Below are 24763 nucleotides of genomic sequence, written 5' to 3'. Positions count from 1 at the left end.
TATTTATTACCTGATTCTTACAAGGAGCCTTGGTGGCACAGTGGTTAAGGTGCTGAGCTGCTAACCAAAAGGTTGGTGGTTCAAACCCCACAGCTGCTCCAAGGGAGAAAGATGAGGCAGATTGCTTCTGTAAAGCCTCAGAAATTTTACGGGGCAATTCTACTTTGTCCTGTTGGGTCACTGTGAATCAGAATCAACTCAATGGCTGTGGATTTGGTTTTCAAGTTTGGATCCTTTACAGAATAAATTTTCCCCATTCCCTGCTTTAGAGAAATAATGGGCAAATATCCAATAGCCCTGTAACTAGTAGTACTGGAAGTGGGAAGTACTAAAGCAGGCATTCCTAGGTCTGTGAGGTCTGGAGAAAGAAGCAATCACATCTTTTGGAGGAGCTGGGAAAACTTCATGGACCAGGAAGCATTCAAAGTGGGCCTAAAAGGATGAATAGAATTTTTGCAGCGATTGGGTTGAATGATTTCAGAAAGAGAATATGGCATGGGCAAGTATCACCATTTAGGAGAGACAATCTAAAATGCAACCTAGGAACTGGAGAGTAGGGTACAAAGAAAGTAGTTCTGTAAAGCCATATCTGTATGGCAGAGTGAAAAGTACCTAGGCCTTAGAGTCACACAAACCCAGGTTCCTATCTTCACTGTCTTCACTAGCTCTTCAGGCAATTGACTTACCCTGTTGGAACCTCCATTGCCTCATCTGTAAAATGGGGATAACACTAGTACCTTGATTGGTGTGAAGTCATGAATGAAAATTAAAATAGGCAGGATAGTTAAAATCCCCATATAGGATCTGAACCTAGAAGGCGGTTTTTTTATTCCTTTTCTATTAAGCTGAACCATGTGAAGTTGCCAATATTTGATCTTTCTTGACCCTTCCAAAAAAGAAACAGTACTTTCATATGTTTCACCTCAATGTTCAGCGGCAAACAGCTAGAGAAATGACAAGCTGACACTTGTCTGTTGTTACATGACAAGTCTCCTGACAAGCTAAGACCACGGTATGATGAGCCTCTTGCACCTGGCCATTCTACAAAAAATAGACAAAATAAGCACCAGTGTGGGCTGTGTTATCTTTTCCAGGTGCAAAATGTGTGCTCTGAGCAAGTGCTAGTTTGGAGAATACCCTTAGCCAGAGAAAATGAAAGTGCCTGCGGTTGGTGGAGTGATTCAGCTTCTGTTTTGTACTGAGCCGTGGGCTTTGTGCATCTAGAATATGCAGGTCTCCCCACAGGCCTTAACTTTTAAAAATAAATAAATAAATAAAATAAACCTGACTTCTGTTGAGTCTATTCTGATTCACACTGACCCAGTAAGACAGGGTCAAACTGCCCCATAGGGTTTCCAAGGCTATAAGTCTTTATGGTAGCACACTGCTTCATCTTTCTCCTGCAGATCAGCTGACGGGTTCAAACCACCAACTTTTGGTTTGTTGTTGTTATTGTTATGTGCCGTCGAGTCGGCCCCGACTCATAGCAACCCCTCCTTGGGTTTCCGAGGCAGTATCACTACGGAAGTAGGACTGCCCAAACTTCCTTCTGAGGAGTGGCTGGTGGGTTTGAACAGCCAGCCTTCTGGTTAGCAGTCAAGTGCTTTAGCCACTATGCTTTGGTTAGCAGCCTAATATTATAACCACTGTGCCACCAGACGTCTTCCACAGGCCTTAAAACAAACCAAAACCAAACTCACTGCCATCAAGTCGATTCTGACTCATAGAGACCCTCTCTGGGTTTCTAAGGCAGTAAATCTTTACAGAAGTAGATTGTCCAGTCTTTGTTTCGTGGAGTGGCTGGTGGGTTTGCACCTCCAACCTTCTGGTTAGTAGTCAAATGCTTTAGGCACTATGCCACCAGAGCTCCTTCCACAGCCCTTAATAACAGGCATCTTTGTTGTAAAGGTTCCCCGGATGCCAGTGGAGGAAAGGGCTAAGAGAGTCAGTGTGTGTCTCTCCTCCCAGTGAGTGACTGCACAGGTTCAGAGTTCAGGCCACAGACAAAAGGAGTGAGACAAATTGGAGACAAGCTGGCAATTGTGAGTTAAGGAGTGACTGAATGGCTGGTTTCCTTAGCAAAAACATTAGCAACACATTCAAGCAAAGGGATGGAAGAAGTTAAGTAGTTTGCAGAAATATTTGGCAGGCCCTAGGAAAATAGAACAAGAAGCCACAGACTTCCATCTCACTGTGGAGATGGAAGTAAGGTCTCCTTCTTCAGTGGTCAAGCATTACTTAGATCCCTTTCATCTGGTCTTGGGTTATAGCTATCTGACCCTCTCATGGGATCAGATATTATTTTTCCACTGGATTTACCGTTCCCAACAAAGGAAGGAAAGGAAACCAGTCCAAGATTGGCTTGTTGGCTTTACAAGCCAAGGCTAGGGGTTATGCCTACCAACTAAGAATGAGCACAGATTATCAACCACTATTTAATCAGATAGTAGCTCAGCCACACAGGGCCCCTTAGGAATTAAAGAAAGCTTCTGTCCTAAAAGTACATATAATAATCCTTATCATGAAGTCTTTCAGTATGGCCAAGACTCCACTGTACTTTTCAGTAAATTTTCTCCCCAGTATCCCCACGTTGTTATTATTGTTAGGTGATGTCAAGTCCATTTTTGATTCATAATAACTCCATGTAAGAGAGTAGAACTGCCCCATAGGGTTTTCAAGGCTGCAACCTTTACAGGAGCAAATCGCCAGGCCTTTCTTCCATGAAACAACTAGGTGGGTTCAAACTGCCAACCTTTTGTTTAAAAGTCAAGCATTTAACCATTTTACACCAGGGTTGCTTAGTGTCTCCATAGTGATGTACATATCTTTACTCACTGTAATATAACATCTTATCTCTCCTGGCCTGAGCGATATAAAAATATACGCTTGTAGACAGAAGCAGTAATAGGTAAGGAGAGTCCATTTACTTCACCAGTGAGTCTCTGGAAAGCTAGGAGACTTCCTTATCACCTTCCTACAAAGTATGCCTCTATCTGCTTTAAAAAGTATATTTGTTGGTGCTAGTTCAATGATTCTGTTTTCTGTACTTGCAGATGTATGTGATTGTGCACGTTTGTGTGCACACACACATAGGCTCTAGTGAAATTTAAAAATCTTGATGAAACAATCCATGCCCTCTAATTTGCAAGAGTCACTCTGAAAGTGATGCTTTTGGGTAAACATTTTACATCAAAAGAACTGCTGTGTCAGCCACTGGATAAAGTTTTTGAGACACTTTTATAACCTTAAATTGGAAAGAAGTCTCCTACCTTAAAAAGAATTTACGCATTCTTACTTCTTCCACAAATATAAGAAAGGACATGCTTTTTCTCCATAAAAATTTCTGATTTACACAGAGCTAATTGCTCTATTTTCTGAAGTCCCACTTTGATCTTCTTGCTGTCATTTACTACACGTTCCATCACATTGGTTGTTTATCCAGATCATGAAGTCAAATTGCACAACTCCAGGGGGCAGCATTCACACAAAATACCAAGTGAATGGTGTCCTGGAGTTCTGCAGGTTAGCTCTAATTTAGGGCAGGGACGATGTCTTTCATCCCTTACCTCCCAGTACCTAGTGAGCATGATTCCTGACAATAGTAGTCACACAGAACATTTTTGTTTAGCAAATGAATAAACATGTTAACCTCGTCAACTAGCAGACATTAAAGCATTTTTTGAATTAGTGTCAACAAACTGAAACAATAGACTTGATGAATTAAAAGGATACTAGGAGATCATCTAATCTAATTTCATAATTTTTTAGATTAAACAATGAAGGCCCAAGTGACTTTGTCCAGGTCATATAAGTAGTTAAGGAGAAAGCTGGGACCAAAACTCAATTCTCTGTGTCCCACATGACCTTCCCATTATACTATCATTTGCTGCTAACATGTGGTGGCCCCATGGGTGTCGGAAGAGAACTGTGCTCCACAGGGTTTTTAGTGGCTTAGTTTTCAGAAGGAGATCACCAGACCTTTCTCCCAAGGTATCTCTTGGGTGGACTCAAACTTCTAACCTTTTGGTCAGCAGCTAAGTGCATTTAGCTTTTGCACCACCCAGTGATGCCCTCTCATACCACAAGGCTTGCTCAATTCACATCACAGCCATGATTAATATTAGAGACAATTCTTAGATATGTATGTATACAATCCTGATTGATGTGTGCATCATTGGAAGACTTTTTGTTGTTGAGAATACACACAGCAAAACAGGCATCAGTTAAACCACTTCTATATGTACAATTCAGTGACATTGATTATATTCTTTGAGTTGTGCAACCATTCTCACCCTCGTTTTCTGAGTTGTTCCTTCTGCATTACCATAAACTCACTACCCCCTAAGGTTCCTAGCTAAATTAGAAGACTTTAATTTTTTTATATACCTATAATCAATATCATTTGATCTTATTCCGTATGGGTTTGTTACCTAAAGATATTTGAACTCAGGTGGGGAATATCTGCCCAAAGTCAATTAAATAAGTTCAATTTTAGTGAAAGCTGAGATGGTGTGACTTGGGAGATTAAGTATAGAATTTCCAATTTCATGCTCTGAGTGTGTGTCTTAAATCTGTATAACTGGCTGCTTCTGGGAATTGAGACCTATTTCATTTCTCAGAGAATGACGATCCTGCTACCAGTACCCTTTAAGAGTTAGGTAGTTGGATTTTTTATAGTTGCTTAATACTAAATAACAAATGGGTAAAACACATGCTCAAATATAAAACACTAGAAATCTATTTATTTTTGCTGCGGTGACAGCAAAGGCCATCAATGGTAAAAATGAACTGCTAAGTTCTTTACAGTCCCCTGAGTGTGGATTTAATATACAACACATGCATTTCTTGAAACTATTTCTTTACTAGAAAGAATTATTCTCCTAAAGACCTACCTGTCAAAAAGAAAGGTGACATTATTGATTTTCAGAGTTCTGATTCCTGTCATGTCAATAAACAATACTGGGAAGAAAATCAAACCACAAAGAAACTTAAAATTAATGGTGAAGGTTGAACTTACAAATGCAGTAGTCTGAAGTTTCTGTGATCCAGTTGGTTTTTGCTTTGGTGGTTTGGTTTGGTTTGGTTTTGAGACTTTAAAGTCTGGGGCATTCAGTTCTAAGTAAAACTCTTACCTGAACAGACAAGTATCACCAGACAGGTTTTTTTAAAAGAAGAAAATAAAAGAAACTTAAAAGTGACAATCTGGTCCTTGCTTCTCTCAATTTTAAAGCAAATAGTGTTACTCACTTTTTCACTGATGCATCCAATAGGTGCCTTGTAGGGTCAGACTTCACTCTGTATTTGCAAAAAAGTAGGAACTCAGCAATGAGTGGGAGGCATTTGAATGAAAAGCAGGACCAGTTAATAGTTTAAACCAGGATGAAGGCTAAGGATTTTAGGACTGGTAGCATAGTGCCTAAGGCACTTGACTGCTAACCAGAAGGCTGGCGGTTCAAACCCACCAGCCACTCCTTGGAAGGAAGATGGGGCAATCTACTTCCATAGTGATACTGCCTCAGAAACCCAAGGAGGGGTCACTATGAGTTGGGTCCGACTCGACAGTACATAACAACAACAACAAATGCAAGAAAGAAGTATATGAATCAGTTCCTCTTTGAATGACTGGGACTGCAGGGAGGGACTCTGTGACTGTGTGATGTGGCAGAAGGAATCTGTCTGAGCGCTGCCCCAGCACGTTCTTTCTGAGCTGCCTCTCTGCGCTTTGTGATACTATGCCCTGCCAACCCTCAAAGTTGCCACAACAATCAAATGAGCTATCAAATGATGAGATCTTTTGCTGCTACATGTAAGCCTGGGTATGATATGGGCCTATATTTGCTCTCTAGAGTCACTAAAATCTCTTAAACCCTCACAAGAACTCTTCGAAGTTACTGTTCCCATTATATAGATAAAGAAACTGAGGCTTAGTGAAGATTTTGGCCCAAGATCACATGCTAGTAAGTGACGGAGCTGGGTTGAGAATGTGACTCTAATTCCAAAACTTTCTGGCATAATTAATTGAGTGTGTGATTTTCCTCTTTTCCTAAAACCCTACCTGTGTTTTGCAGTGGCTTGTGTTCTAGCTGACAACCTCAGGCCCTGTTTGTATAATTTTCAGTCAGTTGGTCAGTTAGAGAAGCAAGCTTTAATTATCACTGGAGGACAGAAGGCTGCATCTTCCAGGAATTTGGCAGCCCCCAGCAGGAGGCAACCACAGGTCTCTGGCAAAAGATCACTTTTCAACAGCACTGTCAGTTCCATTGACCCCCGACCTTCCACCTGCAGGTCCCTGGAACAGCTGCTGTTCTGTGGGAAGCAGTGGCAGTCTGTCTTCCTTTAAAAGGCAAATGCATGCTCCCCTTCCATGCCCCCCGCTGAGACCCCACCTGGGATTTCATCCCCAGAGCAGGAGGTCATCTTGCATATTGAGAAATAAAGGAAAAAAAAGGAGGGGGGGGAGGCAAGCAGCTTTGACAATAGACCCTGAACTCCCTCTTTTAATATAAGCCAGATTTAACATATGTCATTCTGTAAATCCGTGAGTCCAATTTGAGGCTTGTAATTTTCTGCAACCTTCCCTATGCCTTGGAGTGAGGTGGAGAGACGCCAAGCACATCAAGGTAACTGGGGGGAGATGTAATTTGCCCTTTGTAAGCTTGCATCTTGGTTCCCTATTGTAATTTTTGTTTGTGTTGAGGCTTTGTGGTTTGCAAAAAGTCAACTAGATTTATTTTAAAATTAAGCCAGCCCAACATCAAAGGCAACAAGGGGAAGATGTTTAGGTATTACAAAGAAACTCTGTATAGCTAATCTTTTATAGTTGGGTTCTTTTCCAGGGCCCATATCAGTAAATGGTTAAGGGACCTTGCATAAGCAATTTGCTATAGATCTCTGGCCTCGAACTACCCCACTGAGTATAAAACCCTTTCTGATGGGACTTAGAAGCCCTCTGTCTGCTCCTCCTCAACCTCTTAATCTAATCCTGTTTGTAACATGACATGCTGCATGGAGAATAAGAAACATGGGCTTAAGTCCTATCCTACTTCACAAGCTTTGAGATCCAGAGGGTCTTATACTGCCCAGGTTCATTTTTCAATGTAAGGAACTCTTACAGACCAAAAAAGCAGGACCACTTGGTCATGAATCACTCACTTTGGGAAGCAAAAGAAAGTTTATATTGAAAATTTCTCTGTTAAAAAAAAAGCAAAAAACCTGCAGATGATACCTAAAGAGTTTGTTTTTTAATACTACAGTTTTTTTTTTTTTTTTTTAGTTCAGGTACTTATGTGGAATGCATTCATTTATGCGCTCATATGAGAAACTCATATGCTTCTGTTCTAGACACTTTATAATTAATATATGTGTGTGTATTTATATGTTGCTCACAACAGCCATTTAAAAGAGGTTCTATTATCACCATTTAAAGATGAGGAAATTAAACCAGAGTCCAATTCTACACCTACTATCTGCCTCATTAAAAGGGAGTTGACTTATACTTTGTACTTCTGGGCATAAGTTATATGCTTATAGAAACTTTGTCTTCTGTGATAAATGGCATATTGCTATTTGTGCTATTCTATATACTGCTGCTAGTTAACCAGCTTCTGTACTGATCAAGACAACTCGGTGCTTCCAAAAAGGTCAATGATACCCAAACAACACTTTCTGATGGTTCCAGTGATATCCAATTAGTATTTTCTACCATCAGAAAAGAAATTCTGCAAATCCACTGGCAGAAGAAGAAGTATAATCATTGGTGGGGTTTATATGGGGCATCAAAATGTCCTACCACACCACCATGTATCTCAGAAATTCCATGTTTACCTGTGCAAACATCACAGCCCAGCTGAATCAGTGGAATATTCATACTATCAAGGCTAAGTCAAGGCTCCTGAATGGTGAATGACTGTTTCTCTAGTTTTATAATTTAAGTGATGGCACCAGGTCACATTTAGTTACCATTATCCATAGTCTTTCACCAGTAAGTTTCTCCCCAGAACAGAACTTGGGAATCACATTTCTCATTTAACATAATTGATTGTTCTCTGAGACTCTCTGTTGCAAAGTTGTTGTTTGTATTAAAAGCCTTCTCAGACATAGGATGCACCCCTCACTTTATTTTATTTTTTCACATTTTGTTAAAGCAGATGGGCTTTGGAGTCAAGTCCTGGTTCTACCAACTGTGAATCATGGGGAAGTTATTTAACTTTGCTAAGTCTCAGTTTGGTCCCTGGCTGGCACAAATGATTTATTCTCAACTACTAACCTAAAGGCTAGTGGTTCAAATCCACCCAGCAGTACTGTGGAAGAAAGAGCAGGTGATCTGCTTACTGAAAAGATTACAGCCAAGAAAACCCTATAGAGCAGTTCTGTAACACCTGGGGTTGCCATGAGTCAGAAAGAACTCAATGGCAAATGATTGGTTTAGTTTGGTTTTAAGCTTCAGTTTTCTCTTCTGTAAAATGGGGACAATAAACCGACTTCTCAGAATAGCTAATTAAACAAATTTTTTAATACTTAATATCTAAGGACTCATAGTGACAAAGTAGAACTACTCCATAGGGTTTCTAAGGCTACAAATGTTTATGGAAGCACATTGCCTCATCATTGTCCCACAGGGTGGCTGGTGAGTTCGAACTGATGACATTTTGGTCAGCAGTCAAATGCCTTAACCATTGTACATCAGAGTTCGGAATCAACTCGGTAGCACTGCCTTTGGTTCTTGTTTTTGTTTTAGCATCTAAGAAGATTCAAGTAGATGATTGTCTGGGGAAGGACAGATATAAACAAGTAATTTTCAGTGTGAGAATTGTTCTAGCCTAGATATGTATGTTGGGAGCATGAAGTGGCAGCATCTAGTAATCTGAGGTCAGGAATTGGCTGAGAGTTCAAAGAGGAGGTATTTTGTGAGAGTCCTCAATGGAATCTGTGGGATGCCACACTTTAATTTCTGGGATAGATTAAATATAGACCCAAATTGACCTATCATAAAACAATTGGATCCATGTCTATATTATTAACAGATATTGTGCTCTGTGACAATAATGAGCTGTCTATAAAATGAATAGATTTATTGGTAAACATGTATATTACAGAAGTAGTTTGTAATTGCAACAAATCCAATTAGGTCAATGGAATCTGTATACTAGAATAGGAATAGAGTGGAAAAAATCAGAGATATTAGATATATAACTAAAGAATTTTAAAAAACCATAATAAATTCAAGAGAAAAATGTTGAAATTATGATTCATCATCATTCCCCATATTTGTGACTGTATTTAATAGCATAATTAGCAGTAAAATTTTATGAGTTAACATTACTATGAGAACATGCCTGTCTCTATTACTGAGCTTTATCTGTAGATTTGTAACATAATCGTAATCATCTGATGTATTTATTACACATTTTATTCAATGAACCCAAATGAATTTGCACTAATTACATTTTTAAGAAAGATTGCTCATCAGCATCCAGTCTTGGTTTAAAAGTTTGAATTTTTCATATACCTTCAGAAAATGTATGCTATTTGGTGTGATGAAGACTTCAGATCTTCTTGTAAATAAAAAGAAGAGGTATTTGAGAAAGAAAAATAGTTAGTAGTTTCTTAATTATCTTTTGTAAGTGATTATTTCACAACCTTTAACTTGAGATATTTCCCTAAATGACTAAGTAAAAAATATGTAGTAAGATTCCTTTCTGGATATTTTCAGAACTCCTAGTTATAACTATGCACCAAATATGGATAAACACTGGATTATGCAGTATACGGGGCCTATGCTGCCCATCCACATGGAATTTACAAACATTCTACAGCGCAAGAGGCTCCAGACGCTGATGTCAGTGGATGATTCTCTGGAAAGGGTAAGCACATGCACTCACCTCCGTGATGAGTGTTAGTCCAGCTTTCTTTATATAGATCTATTCTTGCCAGGGGAGCTCTAGTGGCATAATGCCTAAGGCATTTGACTGCTAACCAGAAGGTTGGCGGTTCAAACCCACCAGACACTCCTCAGAAGGAAGATTGAGCAATCTACTTCGGTAGAGATACTGCCTCGAAAACCCAAGGAGGGGTTGCTATGAGTTGACATCGACTCGACAGCAGTGAGTTGTTTTTTTTTTTTAATTCTTGCCAGACCTGTTTACTTCTTTTTAATTTTCCAACATCATCTTAAGGGAGAGAGAAAGAGAAGAGAGAGAGAGAGTGTGTGTGTGTGTGTGTGTGTGTGTGGTGTTCATTAACTTAACTGGTGGTGGTGGTGGTTTGCCGTCGAGTCGGCCCCGACTCATAGCAACCCCTCCTTGGGTTTCCAAGGCAGTATCACTACGGAAGTAGGATTGCCCAACCTTCCTTCCGAGGAGTGGCTGGTGGGTTTGAACCGCCAGCCTTCTGGTGAGCAGTCAAGTGCCTTAGCACTGTACTACCAGAGCTCCTATTAACTTAACTATCCACCCTAAATCTTCCAAATCTTTTCCCTATTTTTTCTGTCTACCTCTCCAGGCTTGGTTTTTATGGAGCAAATGGAAAACAGCAAAAAACAACAACATTGTAAATCATGGGCCACACCCTTAAATACCTTCTGGAATTGAGGAAGTCATGTAAATGAATAAAGCAGGGCCAAACCAAAAAAAAAACCACAGCCATCAAGTTGATTCTGACTCTTAGCAACTTATGTAGAACCTAGTTCTACAGAACAGAACTGCCCCACAGAGTTTCCAAGGCTGTAAATTTCCAAGAGAGCAGAGAAATCTTTCTCCCATGGAGTGGCTAGTGGGTTTGAACCACTGACCTTTTGCTTATCAACTGAATGCTTTATCTACTGTATCACCAGTGCTATAGTATAAGGCAGTAAGGGATGGTGGTGATTATGATGAACTTGAAATTAAGTGCCTTTCCCAGTGTGGTGCAAAAGTTAGTGCACTCGGCTACTATCTAAAAGGTTGGTGGTTTAAGCTAGAGATGCCTTGGAAGAAAGACCTGGCAACTTACTACAGTTCTATTCTGACATACATAGAGTTGGAATTGACTTGATGGCAACTGTTGAAGTTTTTTTTTATTTGAAATTAAATAGACGGGCAGAAACTACCCAGCTCATGTTAGTTTTGTCCATGTAGAAATGTGGATGCAGTATTGCCAGGTTTTCTGATTTTTTTTTTTTTTTTTTTAATTGTGATTTGGGTGAAGATTTACAGAGCAAATTCACTTTCCATACAGCAGTTCACATACACTTTGTCTCATGACATTGACCACAGTTTACCACAATACAACAACTCCCCTCCCACTTCCTCCCTAGAGTTACCTCTTCCCAGTGTCCATCCCTCCATGGGCTCCTGCCCCCTGAGCTGTTTCCTTGTGCATAAGCAGCCCTTCTTTTTCCCAAGATTGTTCTCTCTAAGGAATGTATCTACCTGAGGTAAATGTTCAATTCATATGCCTGTCTTTTGTTTGGCTGGAAACCTTGGGTGTGGGTTCAATTCCAGACCTGAAGGGCAGCTAGGGGCCATAGTCTCAGTGGTTCCACCAGGCTCTATCGGACCAGCAAACCTGGCCCCCCCTTTTTTTTCTCCAAATGATTTTGAGTTTTGTCCCACATTGTTCTCCCTCTCTATCAAAGATCTCCTACATAGATCCCCTTCCAAGTGGATGACAGTGGTAGCGGGGCACCATCTAGTTCTTCTGGTCTCATAGTCATATAGGCTGCTTTTCTGATTTTTTTAAGAAAAGCCAGAAATACAGAATTTTGATGTGAAATTTTCTAAATTTTAATATATAGCATAAACCAAAGAAAACATGCCTGAAAGCTGGATCTAACTCAATCAGACTCAGAGGCAGTCTGTTTTCAGCCCCTGGTAATGAAATGCAAGTTGTTGTTATTGTTGTTGTTGTTAGGTACCATCAAGTTGGCTCCGACTCATTACGACCCTATGTACAATAGAATGAAGCACTGCCCAGTCTGTGCCAGCCTGACAATCCTTGCTATGCCTGCGCCCACAAAATACAAGAGTGATATTAAAATTTACTTTAATCTTGAATTTCAAATTGAAACCTATAAAGCTTAATGGTAGGGGTTTTTTTTGTGTGTTTTTTAGTTTAGTTTTGACCCAGAAAGATGAACAAAACCTGTAAGTAGAATGTTCCAGATTCAAAAAGTTATGTCTCAATTGTATTATTGGACATTTTCCTCTCCAAGATTATAAGCATCTAGAAAATGTGAATAATTTTTGTGTTTGTCAACCTTATTAAAAAATCAACTCTTCCTTGCCTTTTAAAAATAACAGGGAAAGGATTTGCAGGAAAACATGGCATCACTATTGAATGTCATCACTGTTGATTCTGACTTGCCCCTGTGCTGTGTTTCAGCTGTATAACATGCTTGTGGAAACAGGGGAGCTGGAGAACACGTACATTATTTACACTGCTGACCACGGTTATCATATTGGACAGTTTGGACTGGTCAAGGGGAAATCCATGCCATATGACTTTGATATCCGTGTGCCTTTCTTTATCCGTGGTCCAAGTGTGGAACCAGGATCAATGTACGTATTTCTCCACTTGCAACATTTCAGCTGTTGGAGTTCACATATAACTAAAATAATTTGATTACTAATCCCAGTGTCTAGTTTCCTTTTCATCTAAAATAAAAAAGAGTGTATGTAGGTTGGTAATTTAGAAGATGAAAGTCTTTCCCCTCTTGTCATATGTTAAATTAACTGAAGTGTACGATTTAAAAAAAAGGAAAGCTAACTTTATCAATGATGAATTTTCTCAAATTGATCAGAATGCATGTCTGTTTGGCCTGTGTACAGAGATATAGAATGTGATTTTTAGAAACACAATCTTAAGTTCTTTGAACCAGAGCCATCTTGTTGTTTTTTTAAAAAATAACCAATACCATTCTCTTAGCCTTTTGTTTTCTCAGTTATTACTAAAGAAAATTAAGATATTATGATTTTCTGTTTTATTGTGATAATATATATATAACAGAACAACTTCCAATTCAATGATTTTTGCTTATACACTCCAGTGAGCATGATTTTCTTTTAAAAGAAAAGAGGCCTAAAGGACTGAAGTTGTATTTCTGTCACCCAGCTTTTGACCTTAGGCAAGTCACTGAATCCCTTTGTGTCTCTGTTTTCCCATTATAAGATAGGTTATGTATGTCCTGCCAATCACATCAGAATCTGTTGAATAAAATGAGATCATATACATGAAAGGATTATGAAAAGGGTAAAAGTGGAAATAGACTACAGAAGCTGAAATGACCCTTAAAGAGCATCTAACCTGGACTCTCCTGATTTAACAACGAAGAAGGTTGCTAGAGAGTTTAAGTGCCTCATTCAGAGTCTCCCACCCTAGAAGTGGGAGGTTTGGGCTCCAAAGTTCAGATATTCTCAATCTCCTCCATAGACCTCTTCTGCTGCTCAGCTACACTGCATCCAGGGAAAAGGGTGATACAGTAAGAAGGGTTTCTTCTAAGAATGTTATCATAACTTCTAAGATCATTAGAAACACCCTGGAAATTGTCAGATCTATAGTTAGAAGGCTTTATGTTTGAAGGATTAGGTAACTTGGGTTAGATTCAATTATAAAAACCTTCTATCCTTTTTTTAGAATATTGATTTTTTTTAAGCCATAGTTCAACAGATAAGTTATGGACTGCAGGGTTTTAGAAGAAAGTGTACATCTGACAAAAAATGTTTATTAGACCACGTCTGGTCTGGCAGTACAGCCAGGGTGTGAGGCTACAGACTGTGTTCTCATAGAGTCCATCAGTCTTTTTGTGTGCAGTTGCTGCACACTGATCCTGGCAAGTGCATCCACCCATCCCTGGAGAGACCAGGTGAGAGAATAAGAAGAGCTGAAGGCAGATGAGTCAGTGCTGTAGAAAAATAAATCCTAAATGCCACCCTCCACTGGTGTTGGGTCTGGAGCGTAACCATTTGTCCATTTGCAGAGTCCCACAGGTTGTTCTGAACATCGACCTGGCCCCTACTATCCTGGATATTGCTGGGCTTGACACACCTCCTGACGTGGACGGCAAGTCTGTCCTCAAACTCCTGGACCTGGAAAAGCCAGGTAACAGGTGCGTCAATATCCTTCCTCAGCCAGGCACTTGGAGCCAGCCAACAGTTGAGAAAAGTGAAGGCAAATATACTTTGCCCATAAGGATCACCCCAGCCGGAAATGTCTAGGCTGTTTATGAATAGCACATTGATGAAGACGCAGTACTGATCCACGGGAAGTGAGAGGTGTTTCTTTAAATAAACTGTTAGCACAGATCCATTTGGAAAACCATCCAGATGCCTACAATAAATATTGTTATTTTGCTTTCAGGTTTCGAACAAACAAGAAGGCCAAAATTTGGCGTGACACATTCCTAGTGGAAAGAGGGTAATTATTGGTTCCTTGGGTGCTTCTGAGAACCAGTTCTAGTGGGCAGTTCTCTCTGCTGGGTGTTTTTTTCCCTCTCTTATTTTGGTTTACTAAGATTTTGTAAATCTAGTCGCAAGATTCAATGATGTGCTATTCATTCTCTGCTGGCCTACAGAGTAATTATTGTTGCATCAGAATTGTAAAGAATAAATTCTCCAAATATGGGGCCAAAACATCTATGATGTGGATTTGCTGTTGCATTTCTCAGCTTTGTTTCCTAATAGAACCAGTGGATTGATTTTCTCAAGCATCCTTCTCAAGTCCCTCGCTCAGAAGCCTCCAAGGCTTGCCTGCCACCCTCGTTTCTACTTCTTTTCCTTATTTACTTTTATGGTTTTAAGTTATATATGGTTGTAATTATTTCTTAGCCACTTCTGGGTTCCCCTTTTTGATTCATAATGCTTCTTGACTTGTTCTTTTTGTACTTAAATTTATAGAGAGAAAGCATTTATATAATTTTTTTAAAAAAAGGACATTGCTCATGAGCCTGTAAAACTAAACATTTTCAAACTAAAAAGTTTGAAATTAATGCTTTGTGGGAGAAATGATTCTTCCTATCCTAACCTCTCATCTTGATAGGAGCCAGCTTATAATTTTCACAATGGACTCATCAAAGTTTGAACTCCTTTGAACAGAGTATTAACAACTATTTCTTGCCGTTTGAAGGCTACCACATTTGGAGTCATGTGGCAGGGGAGAAAAAGAGAATAGGCGGGGAAGGTAATTTGGGTCACTTCTCAAGTAAGAAGTTTTTCTTTTTCTGTCAAAGCAAATTCCTACGTAAAAAAGAAGAATCCAGTAAGAATATCCAACAATCAAACCACTTGCCCAAATATGAGAGAGTCAAGGAACTCTGCCAACAGGCAAGGTACCAGACTGCCTGTGAGCAACCTGGACAGGTGAGTGATGCAGTTCTTCTTCACCACAATGCACATGCTTCTCCACTTCTAATTTTAAAGACTTTCAACATGTAAATCAATGTACATTTGAATGAAAGCAAGCTTCTCACATTTGCCATAAGGGCAAACTCAATGTAGCATCTCACAGCTGACTGTTTTGCAGGGGTTGTCTAACTGGTCCAAGGAGGGCCTCCTGCTGATTGCTTAGGCTTCCTCCAGTGAAAAGAGATGATGTTCTCAGAAGAAGTTCTGTTAGAAAGATCAGAGACTGGTTCCATCTGAAGAAATGATATCATTCCTGGGGGTCATGTTACCTAACAATCAAGAAGTAGTTGGAAAACAACTTGGTCAAGACCATTGGTAGATGCTGAGTTTTTGTTTAGACCACCACAAGGGAGATGACTAAGTTATCTTACCTTAGGTCAAAGTTAGATGTCATCTAACACAGTATGGTGAACAGAACCTATGACCAAGGTTGGGGAATGAAACGGAAAACTATATTCTGCTTGTTCATGGTTTCTACCTCTGGTCAAAATGTTTCTAACATCAAGTAATTGATTAGAATGAATGCTCTTCGTTAATAGGAATATTACCATACAGACAGGGCTACCCATACACAAACTATTATCAATAAGAACTAAAGAAATGATGAATTAACACAGTCCTATTTCTAAGTAAGTATATATGAACACAAACCATTTTTTAACACACTAAAAGGAAAGGCTATGTCATGATGAAAAAAGAACTAAATTTCTGCCTAAATAATTGCAAATTAAAACAAAATTGGGGGAAGTGACAAGAACTAATAATATTTATTGAGCATTTGTGTTATATAAGGCACTATACCAAAGCAAACCAAACCCACTGCCATCAAGTCAATTCTGACTCCTCGTGGCCCCTGTTGTGTGTCCAAGGCTATAAATCTTTATGCAAACAGACTGGCTTGTCTTTGGCAGAGAGGCTGGTGAGTTTGAACAGCTGACCTTTTGTTTAGCAGCCCAATGCCTTTACCACAGCATCACCAGAGCTCCTTATAAGGCACTGTACATGGATTTTTATATGTATTATCTCAATTTAATAAGGAGCTTTGGAGGCATACTGGTTAACAAATTTGGCTGCTAACCAGTGGGTTGGTGGTTCAAACTCACCAGCTACTCCGTGGAAGAAAGATGGGGCAATCTGCTTCCATAAAGATTTACAGCCATGGAAAGCCTTCATGACAGTTCTTCCTACTCCTATAGGGTTGCTGTGAGTTGCAATCAACTCGATGGTGGCAGTGGGTTTTTGTTGTTATTGTGGTTATCTCATTTTAATCATCCTACCTGTTGAGTGAGGTAGGCATTATCATTCTCATTTTGCAGATGAGAAACTGGTAAGTGGCAGAGCTAGGATCAAACAAGAGTTTGATTCAAAAACTCAGGAAACTTGCCACTTCCCAACATTGTGGTTGTTGTTAGTTGCCATTGAGTCAGACCCCCAACTCCTGGCACTTCCATGCACAGGGGAGCAAAATGCTGCCTGGTCCTGTTCATCACCAGGATCATTTGCAGGTGGGACCATTGTGATCCATAGGGTTTTCATTGGTTGGTTTTTGGGCGAAAATAGGCAGGCCTTTCTTCCTAGTCTCAGTCTGGAAACTCTGCTGAAATCTATTCAGCATCATAGCAACATGCAAGCCTCCACCAGAAGGCAGGTAGTGGTTGCATAAAAGGTTCATTGGCCAGAAATTGGACCCAGGTCTCCTCCATAGAAGGTGAGAATTTTGCCTCTCAACTACCCTACCCCACTACCTTCCAAGATAAGTGACATTAACTAGATCAAGAGAAGTTTAGCTCTTTTGTGAGTCTTTTTAAACTTGTCTGGCCTCTAGACATCTACACAGCCAGCAGTTCAAGATATCAAGCACATGCAATGGGCAGCCTGGTGAACATGAGCTCATTCATTATACATCTGTTATGTGTATAGCTTATTGAATCTAGCTTATTGAATAGGCATTAGTAATAAACATGACTTTATATTCTCTGTATTTCCTCATGCCTTTTGTATACAGAGATATTTTTGAAACAGAAGGGAGTGGGGAGGGAGGATTGTTGAAAGAAAGGATAAAACTAGGCCTTATAGTATTCTAAAAAGTCTTAATTTTCAAGTGTTTAGTGGAGAAGCTTACACCTATTCATTATATTCTAATTTAAAGTCTTCAAATCCTGTTTATGGAAGCTCTAAGTATTATTATGAATTTAACTTCAGAATTGTTTTGTAGCTTTGAAATGATTTTTATGAGCCAGCCACAATAGGCTAATTTACTTTTTATTCAGGAGTTGGAAATGCTCAATGTTAAACATATCTCATGCAAATTGGTGATCTTGTTACTATTTTAGCCCTCTAAGTGGTGAGCATTATAACCATTTGGGAATAAGGTACATTGCCTACCTTTCAGTATACAATTTTGCAAAACCTCCCCATATGGCTTAGGCTGAAATTTTAATGTATGTCCTAAAGGGCAAATGTAATGTAAACCAGATTATGGCACTTTGGTGCAAGCCTTTTGCTTATGTGCTGAACAATAACTACGTTAAAAACTCTATTTTGCTTTTTCAAATTTGTTTAAACTTGTTTTGCCCCCATGAAATGCTTTAATATGTTGCTCCCTGGAATTTCCTCTGTTGCTTTATTTCTTTGCAAATCAAACTGAATTTAGATTCTGTCATATGGATATGTAAGAATTTTGGCAATAATCTCTTTCAGAAGTGTCTAAATTCATGGAACAGAGGTTGAAATGATAGTCCTGATGATAGCTTCTTGCTAAAGGATTTCCTTAAATTGAGGAGAAATGAGCTCTAGGGAATCAATAGTGTCCTAGAGAGATGAAGACCCAGAGAATCTCACATTTCCTCACACTTGTTGTTAGTTGCCACTAAGTTGATTTTAACTCCCATGCTACAGAGTAGAACTGTTTCCACAAGGCTTTCTTGCCTGTAACCTGTATGGAAACAGATCACCAGACTTTTTCTTCCACTACCACTGGGTGGGTTCCAACTGCCAACCTTTAGGTTAGAAGTCAAATACAAACATTTTGTGCTACCTAGGGACCTTGTCTCAAGCTTAGGTGAACACATGACATGAGTGAAATGTTATTTTCAGAGTGTGACAGCTAGACCAGCAATATCAGCATCACCTGGGAGCTTGCCAGACTCTGCAGCCACCCCAGACCTACTGAATCAGCCTCTGGGGTAGGTCTCAGCACTCTGTTCTAACAAGTCCTCCAGGTGATCCTGATACTTGGATAAGTATGAGAGATAACAATTCTAACTTATACCTATGCTTTAAAAAAAAAAAAAAAAGGAACCCAGTTGCCAGGGACTTGATTCCAACTCATGTGTTGCAGAGTAGAACTGAGTTCCATTCAGTTATCATGCTTCTTATGGATGCATATCATCATTCCTTTCTTTTGTGGTGCATCTGTGTTGGTTCAAACTACCAGACTTTTAGTTAGTACCTATGGTGGTTAATGTTGTATGTCAGCTTGGCTGGGCCATAGTTTTGAGTGGCTTGACTGCTGGTTGTAGTTATTCCCCATGATGAGATTTAATCACCTCCATGGTGGAATTTGCTGTGAGCAGCTAAGTAATTGAAAGAGTGTGGCCAGCTTCCAGTATATAAGAAGAATGGGAAACCATTTGGGAATGGTTTCTAGCTTTTTGGCACATTTGGATTCTGCATTTTCTGAGTCTTCATCTCCAGTCCCTGGCCTTGAATTAGTGGCCTCCTATGTTGTCTGCCAGCCTTGGGATTGTTCCTGAACTTTAACCTGTTAGCTTGCTGTGTTGCCTGCTGATTTTGAGATTGTCCCATTTTTCCCACCAACCTTGGATCCATTAGCCTCAGCAGCCAGCAGTTGCATGAGCTAGGAGACAACTCTAACACCAGTGGGCTTGGAACAAGAGGCAGAGCTAAAGCACGAGGTCGAGGGGCCTTCACCCAGTCCCTAGAGCCAGCACTCTGAATTCAGACTTCTAGCCTCCTAAACTGTAAAAGAATAAATCCCTGTTTGTTAAAGGCATTCACTTGTGGTATTTCTGTTATAGCAGTACTAGAGAACCAAAACAGTAGCCTAGTGCTTAACCGTTCACACACCCAGAGACTTCTACAGCTGTGCTTTCTAGAGCTCTATCCATAGCTTAAGAAGCTAATAAATTCAAGAACAGTTTGAGGCTCTCCAAGGCCATTGTAAAATATCTGTGACTGATCTGATAGTTCTGTTCTATTTTGTAGACTATTTATATTTTGGCCCTTTGATCTTTGTATTTGGATACTTTGAAGGTTCCCTTCTTCATTATGATATCACTGACTTTTTAAAAAGAATAAAAAGTCCAGAATAATGAGCTTATATTACCCAGGATCATGGTGACAGTTAAGGCTAGAACTGACTTGCTTGGAAACTGTTCTTTTGGCATTGGTTTCACAGCTAGCCTGTATCCTATTTCGCTGCATCTTACCAACTTAGCTAACTTCAAAAGACAATAGAGTCCTCTCTTTGGTTTGATTCTTTATGTCACATAGAGGGGAAAAATCAGCCCTCTTAGTTCCATTTTCTTCATTCCTGATCCCCGAACAAATAGTGTATCCCCCACTCCCTTCTTGTGCCTGGCCACCTAAGGATTGTTTGGTAGAATCAATTTGGATGCATGAAAAAATAAAAAAATGAGGTCAGAAGGTTTGGGTTAGAACATGAGTATCCACCACTTAATAATTGTGTGTTCTTGGACAAGACAATTTTTCCTGAGTTTCAAGTTTTGTTTTTTTTTTTTTTTTTTATCTCTAAAATGGGAGAATTCATTTCAGTCTTGTGAAATGATGTTATATGTGTAAAGTACTAGGTAAATTGTACAGCAATGTGCAAATGTTGAGTATTAGTATTGTTCCATGCCATCTTACCTATTGTTTTCATTCCTGTAATGCCAACAAGGAATTAAAATGGGCTAGAATCCCAGACACTTGGCATCACTACCCAACTATGTGAACAGAACAACCAGCAGGGACTAATTAAGACAACATAGACATATGTGTTTGCATTACTTCTGCAGTCCTGAGTCAAAAGAAGGCTGAGTGTGAAATTCTATCTTTCTGTCTCAGCCAGGCATTTACGTACAGACAGGAACATTTACGTACAGACACACGCATGTGTGCATGGACACACATAAATCCTAAATTCTATTTTAAAAAACTTTTGGTCAACCAAGTGCATAGATCCAAAACCAAAAGCAAACTTACTCCCATGAAGTTGATTCTGACTCATAGCAACCCTCTGTTGAGTTTCCAAGACTGTAAATCTTTATGTTAGCAGACAGCCTCATCATTCTTCTGCAAAGTGGCTGGTGGGTTCAAACCACTGACCTTTTGGTTAGCAGCCAAATACCTTAACCGCTGTACCACCAGAGCTTCTTGAGCATAGATCTGTGATGCTCAATTCTGTCCATTAGAATCAGTCAGGTAGACTTTGAAAGATACTGATCAGCAGCGTCACTCCAGACTAACTAAGGCCAAGGCATCCATATTGTTTTTAACAATATTGAGAAACACAGGTCTGGAATCACAGAATATCAAAGTTGGAAAGGGACTTAAAAATATTCTGGCTCAATGATATTTTACCAATAAGGTCCAGAAAACTTAAGCTGCAAAGCCAGCACTAGAACTTGTATTTCTTTACTTTGCATTCAATTCTTCCTCCTCACACCATGGTGCCACTGCAGAAACATAAGAGAACAGATTTTTCTCTTTGACATTACAAATAACATTGGCCTGACTGAAGCCATGGAATTAGGACCCACTCTGGTGGCACAGTGCCTAAGGCATTTGACTGCTAACCAGAAGACTGGAGGTTCAAAGTCACCAGCCACTCCTAGGAAGGAAGATTGGGCAATCTACTTTGGTAGAGATACCACATTGAAAACCCAAGGAGAGGTTGCTATGAGTCGGATCCAACTCCACAGAAGTTAAGTTTGGGGTTTTTTTGTTCCCAGTGTGTAAGACACCCCTTGCACACTGGAATCACATAGACAGCTTTAGAGATACTGCCACTTGGGTCCAACCCCCCCAAAAAAAATCTCAAAACCAAACTCACTGCCATTGAGTTGATTCTGACTCTTAGTGACCCCCATTGGATTTCCAAGGCCGTAGATTGCCCCATCTTCCATAGGGCAGCTGGTGGGTTTGAACTGCTGACCATCCAGTTAGCAGCCAAATGCCTTACCCACTATGCCACTATGGAGTCCAATCCCAGACAAAATAAATTAGAATCCCTAGTGGTGAAATTCACACATTAGTATTTTTTCAGGTTCCTGTATACTCCCAATGTGCAGCCAGAATTGAAAACCACTGACGTAGAGTGAACATTATTTTTCTTTTCGTTTAACTATACATACTGACACCTTAAATAAGAGTTACATGAAAGAGAAATTCCATGGATATCTAATTTTGAAGTACATTTTATATATCCTCTGGCATTTAAGAGGAAAAAGCAGCTTGTTTTATTTTTATAGAGCAAATGTCATGTCCTTTTGTTCAGTGTTTGAATTCCAGAATCTTACCATATAGTCTGCTTTCTACTATTGTGTCAATATAAAATCAAAAATTTGTTAAAGTTTTGCAAGGATCCCAGTCATCAAGCAAATTGATATTATATAAAGGAAGTTAGCTTATTGAGTGAGAACTGGGTTAGCTCCAGAATCTATATTCTCATCCAAAACTTATCCTTCTGACCAAATATCCTTCCAAATGTTTGTAACCAGCTATAGAACATGAATAAAAAGTACCAGTAAGATCAAACTAGAATTGTTAGTATGCCAGAAATTGACAGCCTATGTGCAGATACACACTGACCCCTGATGCAAGTTACAGTGTGGCTCACAGACATTTCCCCCTGGTTCTTCTGATCACAGACAGAGCAGCTGGAAGGACTGAGACCCTCAGACTGTCCATTCCCCTGCACGTGGGCCCAGTTGTGGACCGGGCAGCCTTTAAACCTTGCTTCTTTACTTTTTCAGACTACACTGAAGGACATGTTTGAACATTTGTTCATCCACTTAGATATTTTGGCTTCTGTACATTTTCCAATCTACAAACTGCAGGGTAAAATGTCAAAGAGTATTTAATGATGTTCTAAACAAGTCAGAAACAGACAATCGTAAAAACAGACACTTTGCTCAGAAACTACATAACATGGCCCCACCCTGTTTAATTTATACTGTCATATTTCCACTGCTCTCTAACATGGCCCATCCTGGCGAGGTTTCTCTCCTGTCTCTTGAACATAACATGCTCATTTCCACCTTCTCATTTGCATGTACATTGTTGCTTCTGCCTTCACAAATGCTGTATCCTCATCTGAGGACCACCTGCATCCTCATTTCTTGCTCCAAACCATTGTCTTTTTATTGGGATCCTGGAAGGCCTCTGGTGGTGCAAATGGTTTGTGCTTGACTTACTAACCTAAAGGTTGATGGTTCAAACCCACCCAGCAGTGCCATAAAGAAAGGGTTGGCAGTCTACTTCTGTACAGATTACAACCAAGAAAACTCTATGGAGTAGTTCTACTATGAAATGCTTTCAACAGCAATGGGTTTGGATTTTGGATTTTTTTGATCAAGAACCTAAGGATTGCATCCTGGCTCCATCTTTCTCTTGGTATGTGACGACAGGCAAGTTACTTAATCCAACTCTGCCTCAGTTTCTTCTTCTAAAAAATAACAATAATAATAATACATGCCTAAAGATTGCTGTGGGAGCTCTGGTAGTGTAGTGCCTACCACTACTTGACTGCTAACCAGAAGGCTGGTGGTTCAAACCCACCAGCCACTCCTTGGAAGGAAGATGGGGCATTCTACTTCCGTAGTGATACTGCCTCGGAAACCTGAGGAGGGGTCGCTATGAGTCAGGTCCGACTCGACGGCAAACAACAACAACAAAGATTGCTGTAAAGGTACATAAAGGGACCTGTAACCGTGCCTGACACAAAGCAAGCACTCAACAAATGAAGGTTATCGATTGTTGGCCAAAGCAGTTAACCTATTCTATCTCCTTAAACTGTAAGAACCAATCCAACATTGACTTTTACAAATGATTAAAACCTAAAAGAGGAAATATTTTCTCCCTCTTCTGATTGCTCCTTCCTTTCCACTTTTCATCCCATTCCTATCTCATCTCACCCACTGTAGAGAAAACAGGAGATAAGTCTCCTTGGTACAAGTAACTCATATTGGTGAGAAAATTTGACAGTGGGGTGGAATGAAGTATCAATTTGGATAGGGATGTAGATATGGTGTTTTCATATTCCCTTCTGTTGAGATACCAGTCCCCATCAAATCAGTCCCAACTCATGATGACTTAATGTGTGTCACAGTAGAGCTGTGCTGCATAGGGTTTTCAAGACTGGGACGTTTCAGAAAGAGATTGCCAGACCTTTCTTCCCAAGTGCCTTGAGTTGGGTTCAAACTGCCAACCTTTCAGTTAGTAGTGATATACTTAACCATTTGCACCAGCCAAGGACTCCTAGTGTTGAGATAAAAAATTGTAAACAGATCCACATGCAGGTAACTATTTTTCATGATGTTAGTACTGACATGACACATAATCAGTTATCAGAAAATTGCTATATAGTAGCTGCATTTTAGAGAACATAATTTGTCCTGCATTATGAATGAGCTTCATGTAATGAGACATAGTATAAAGGAGAACCAAGTGTGTGTGTGAAAGACAGAGAGAAAAATTAAGCTTTCATTGACGTGTATTTTTAAAAAATTTGTAGCCAAATTTTTTGTTCCTTACTCATGAAAACAGACATAAGTAGGTACAAATAAGAATACAACTCACCCACTGCCATTGAGTTGATTCCAACTCACAGCAACCCTGTAGGACAGAGTGGAACTTCCTGACAGAGTTTCCAAGGCTATAAATATTTATGGAAGTGGATTGCCTCATCTTTCTCCAGCAGAGCAGCTGGTAGGTTTAAACCACTGACCTTTGGTAGTGTAGTGCCTAAGGACTTGACTGCTAACCAGAAGGCTGGTGGTTCAAACCCACCAGTCACTCCTCTGAAGGAAGGTTGGGCAATCTACTTCCATAGCAATACCCCCTCAGAAACCCAAGGAGGGGTGGCTATGAGTCAGGTGGACTCAACAGCACATAACAACAACAACAATGAGTGCTTCTACCACTGTGCCACCAGAGCTCCTTAAATAAAGAAATAGAACATCTTAATCAATCTAAGAGGGGCCTTGGTGGTGCAAGCAGTTTGCAATTGGCTGCAAACCCCAGAGTTGGTGATTCAAACACACCCAGAGGGCTCTGCAGGAGATAGACTTAGTGATCTCCTTCTGTAAAGATTACAGCCAAAAAAAAAAAAGCCCTACAGAGTAGTTCTACTCTGAAACACA

General features: G+C 39.8%; 1 protein-coding gene across 1 annotated transcript in view; it reads left to right on the top strand.

Annotated features, from left to right (window-relative positions):
* SULF1 (sulfatase 1) overlaps window positions 1-24763 on the top strand; it is a 111772-nt gene that overhangs the window by 39661 nt on the left and 47348 nt on the right. The window contains exons 5-9 of the mRNA XM_042781848.1: window positions 9713-9863; window positions 12361-12536; window positions 13955-14083; window positions 14335-14391; window positions 15203-15332. Of these exons, the coding sequence (XP_042637782.1) occupies window positions 9713-9863; window positions 12361-12536; window positions 13955-14083; window positions 14335-14391; window positions 15203-15332 (643 nt within the window). The remainder of the gene's footprint in view (window positions 1-9712; window positions 9864-12360; window positions 12537-13954; window positions 14084-14334; window positions 14392-15202; window positions 15333-24763) is intronic.

The sequence above is a fragment of the Orycteropus afer genome, unplaced genomic scaffold (assembly GCF_000298275.1).
Source record: "Orycteropus afer afer isolate SDZICR_OR568_19922 unplaced genomic scaffold, OryAfe1.0 scaffold00181, whole genome shotgun sequence".
NCBI classification, from domain to species: Eukaryota; Metazoa; Chordata; class Mammalia; order Tubulidentata; family Orycteropodidae; genus Orycteropus; species Orycteropus afer.
This window is presented reverse-complemented; position numbering and strand designations above follow the sequence as displayed.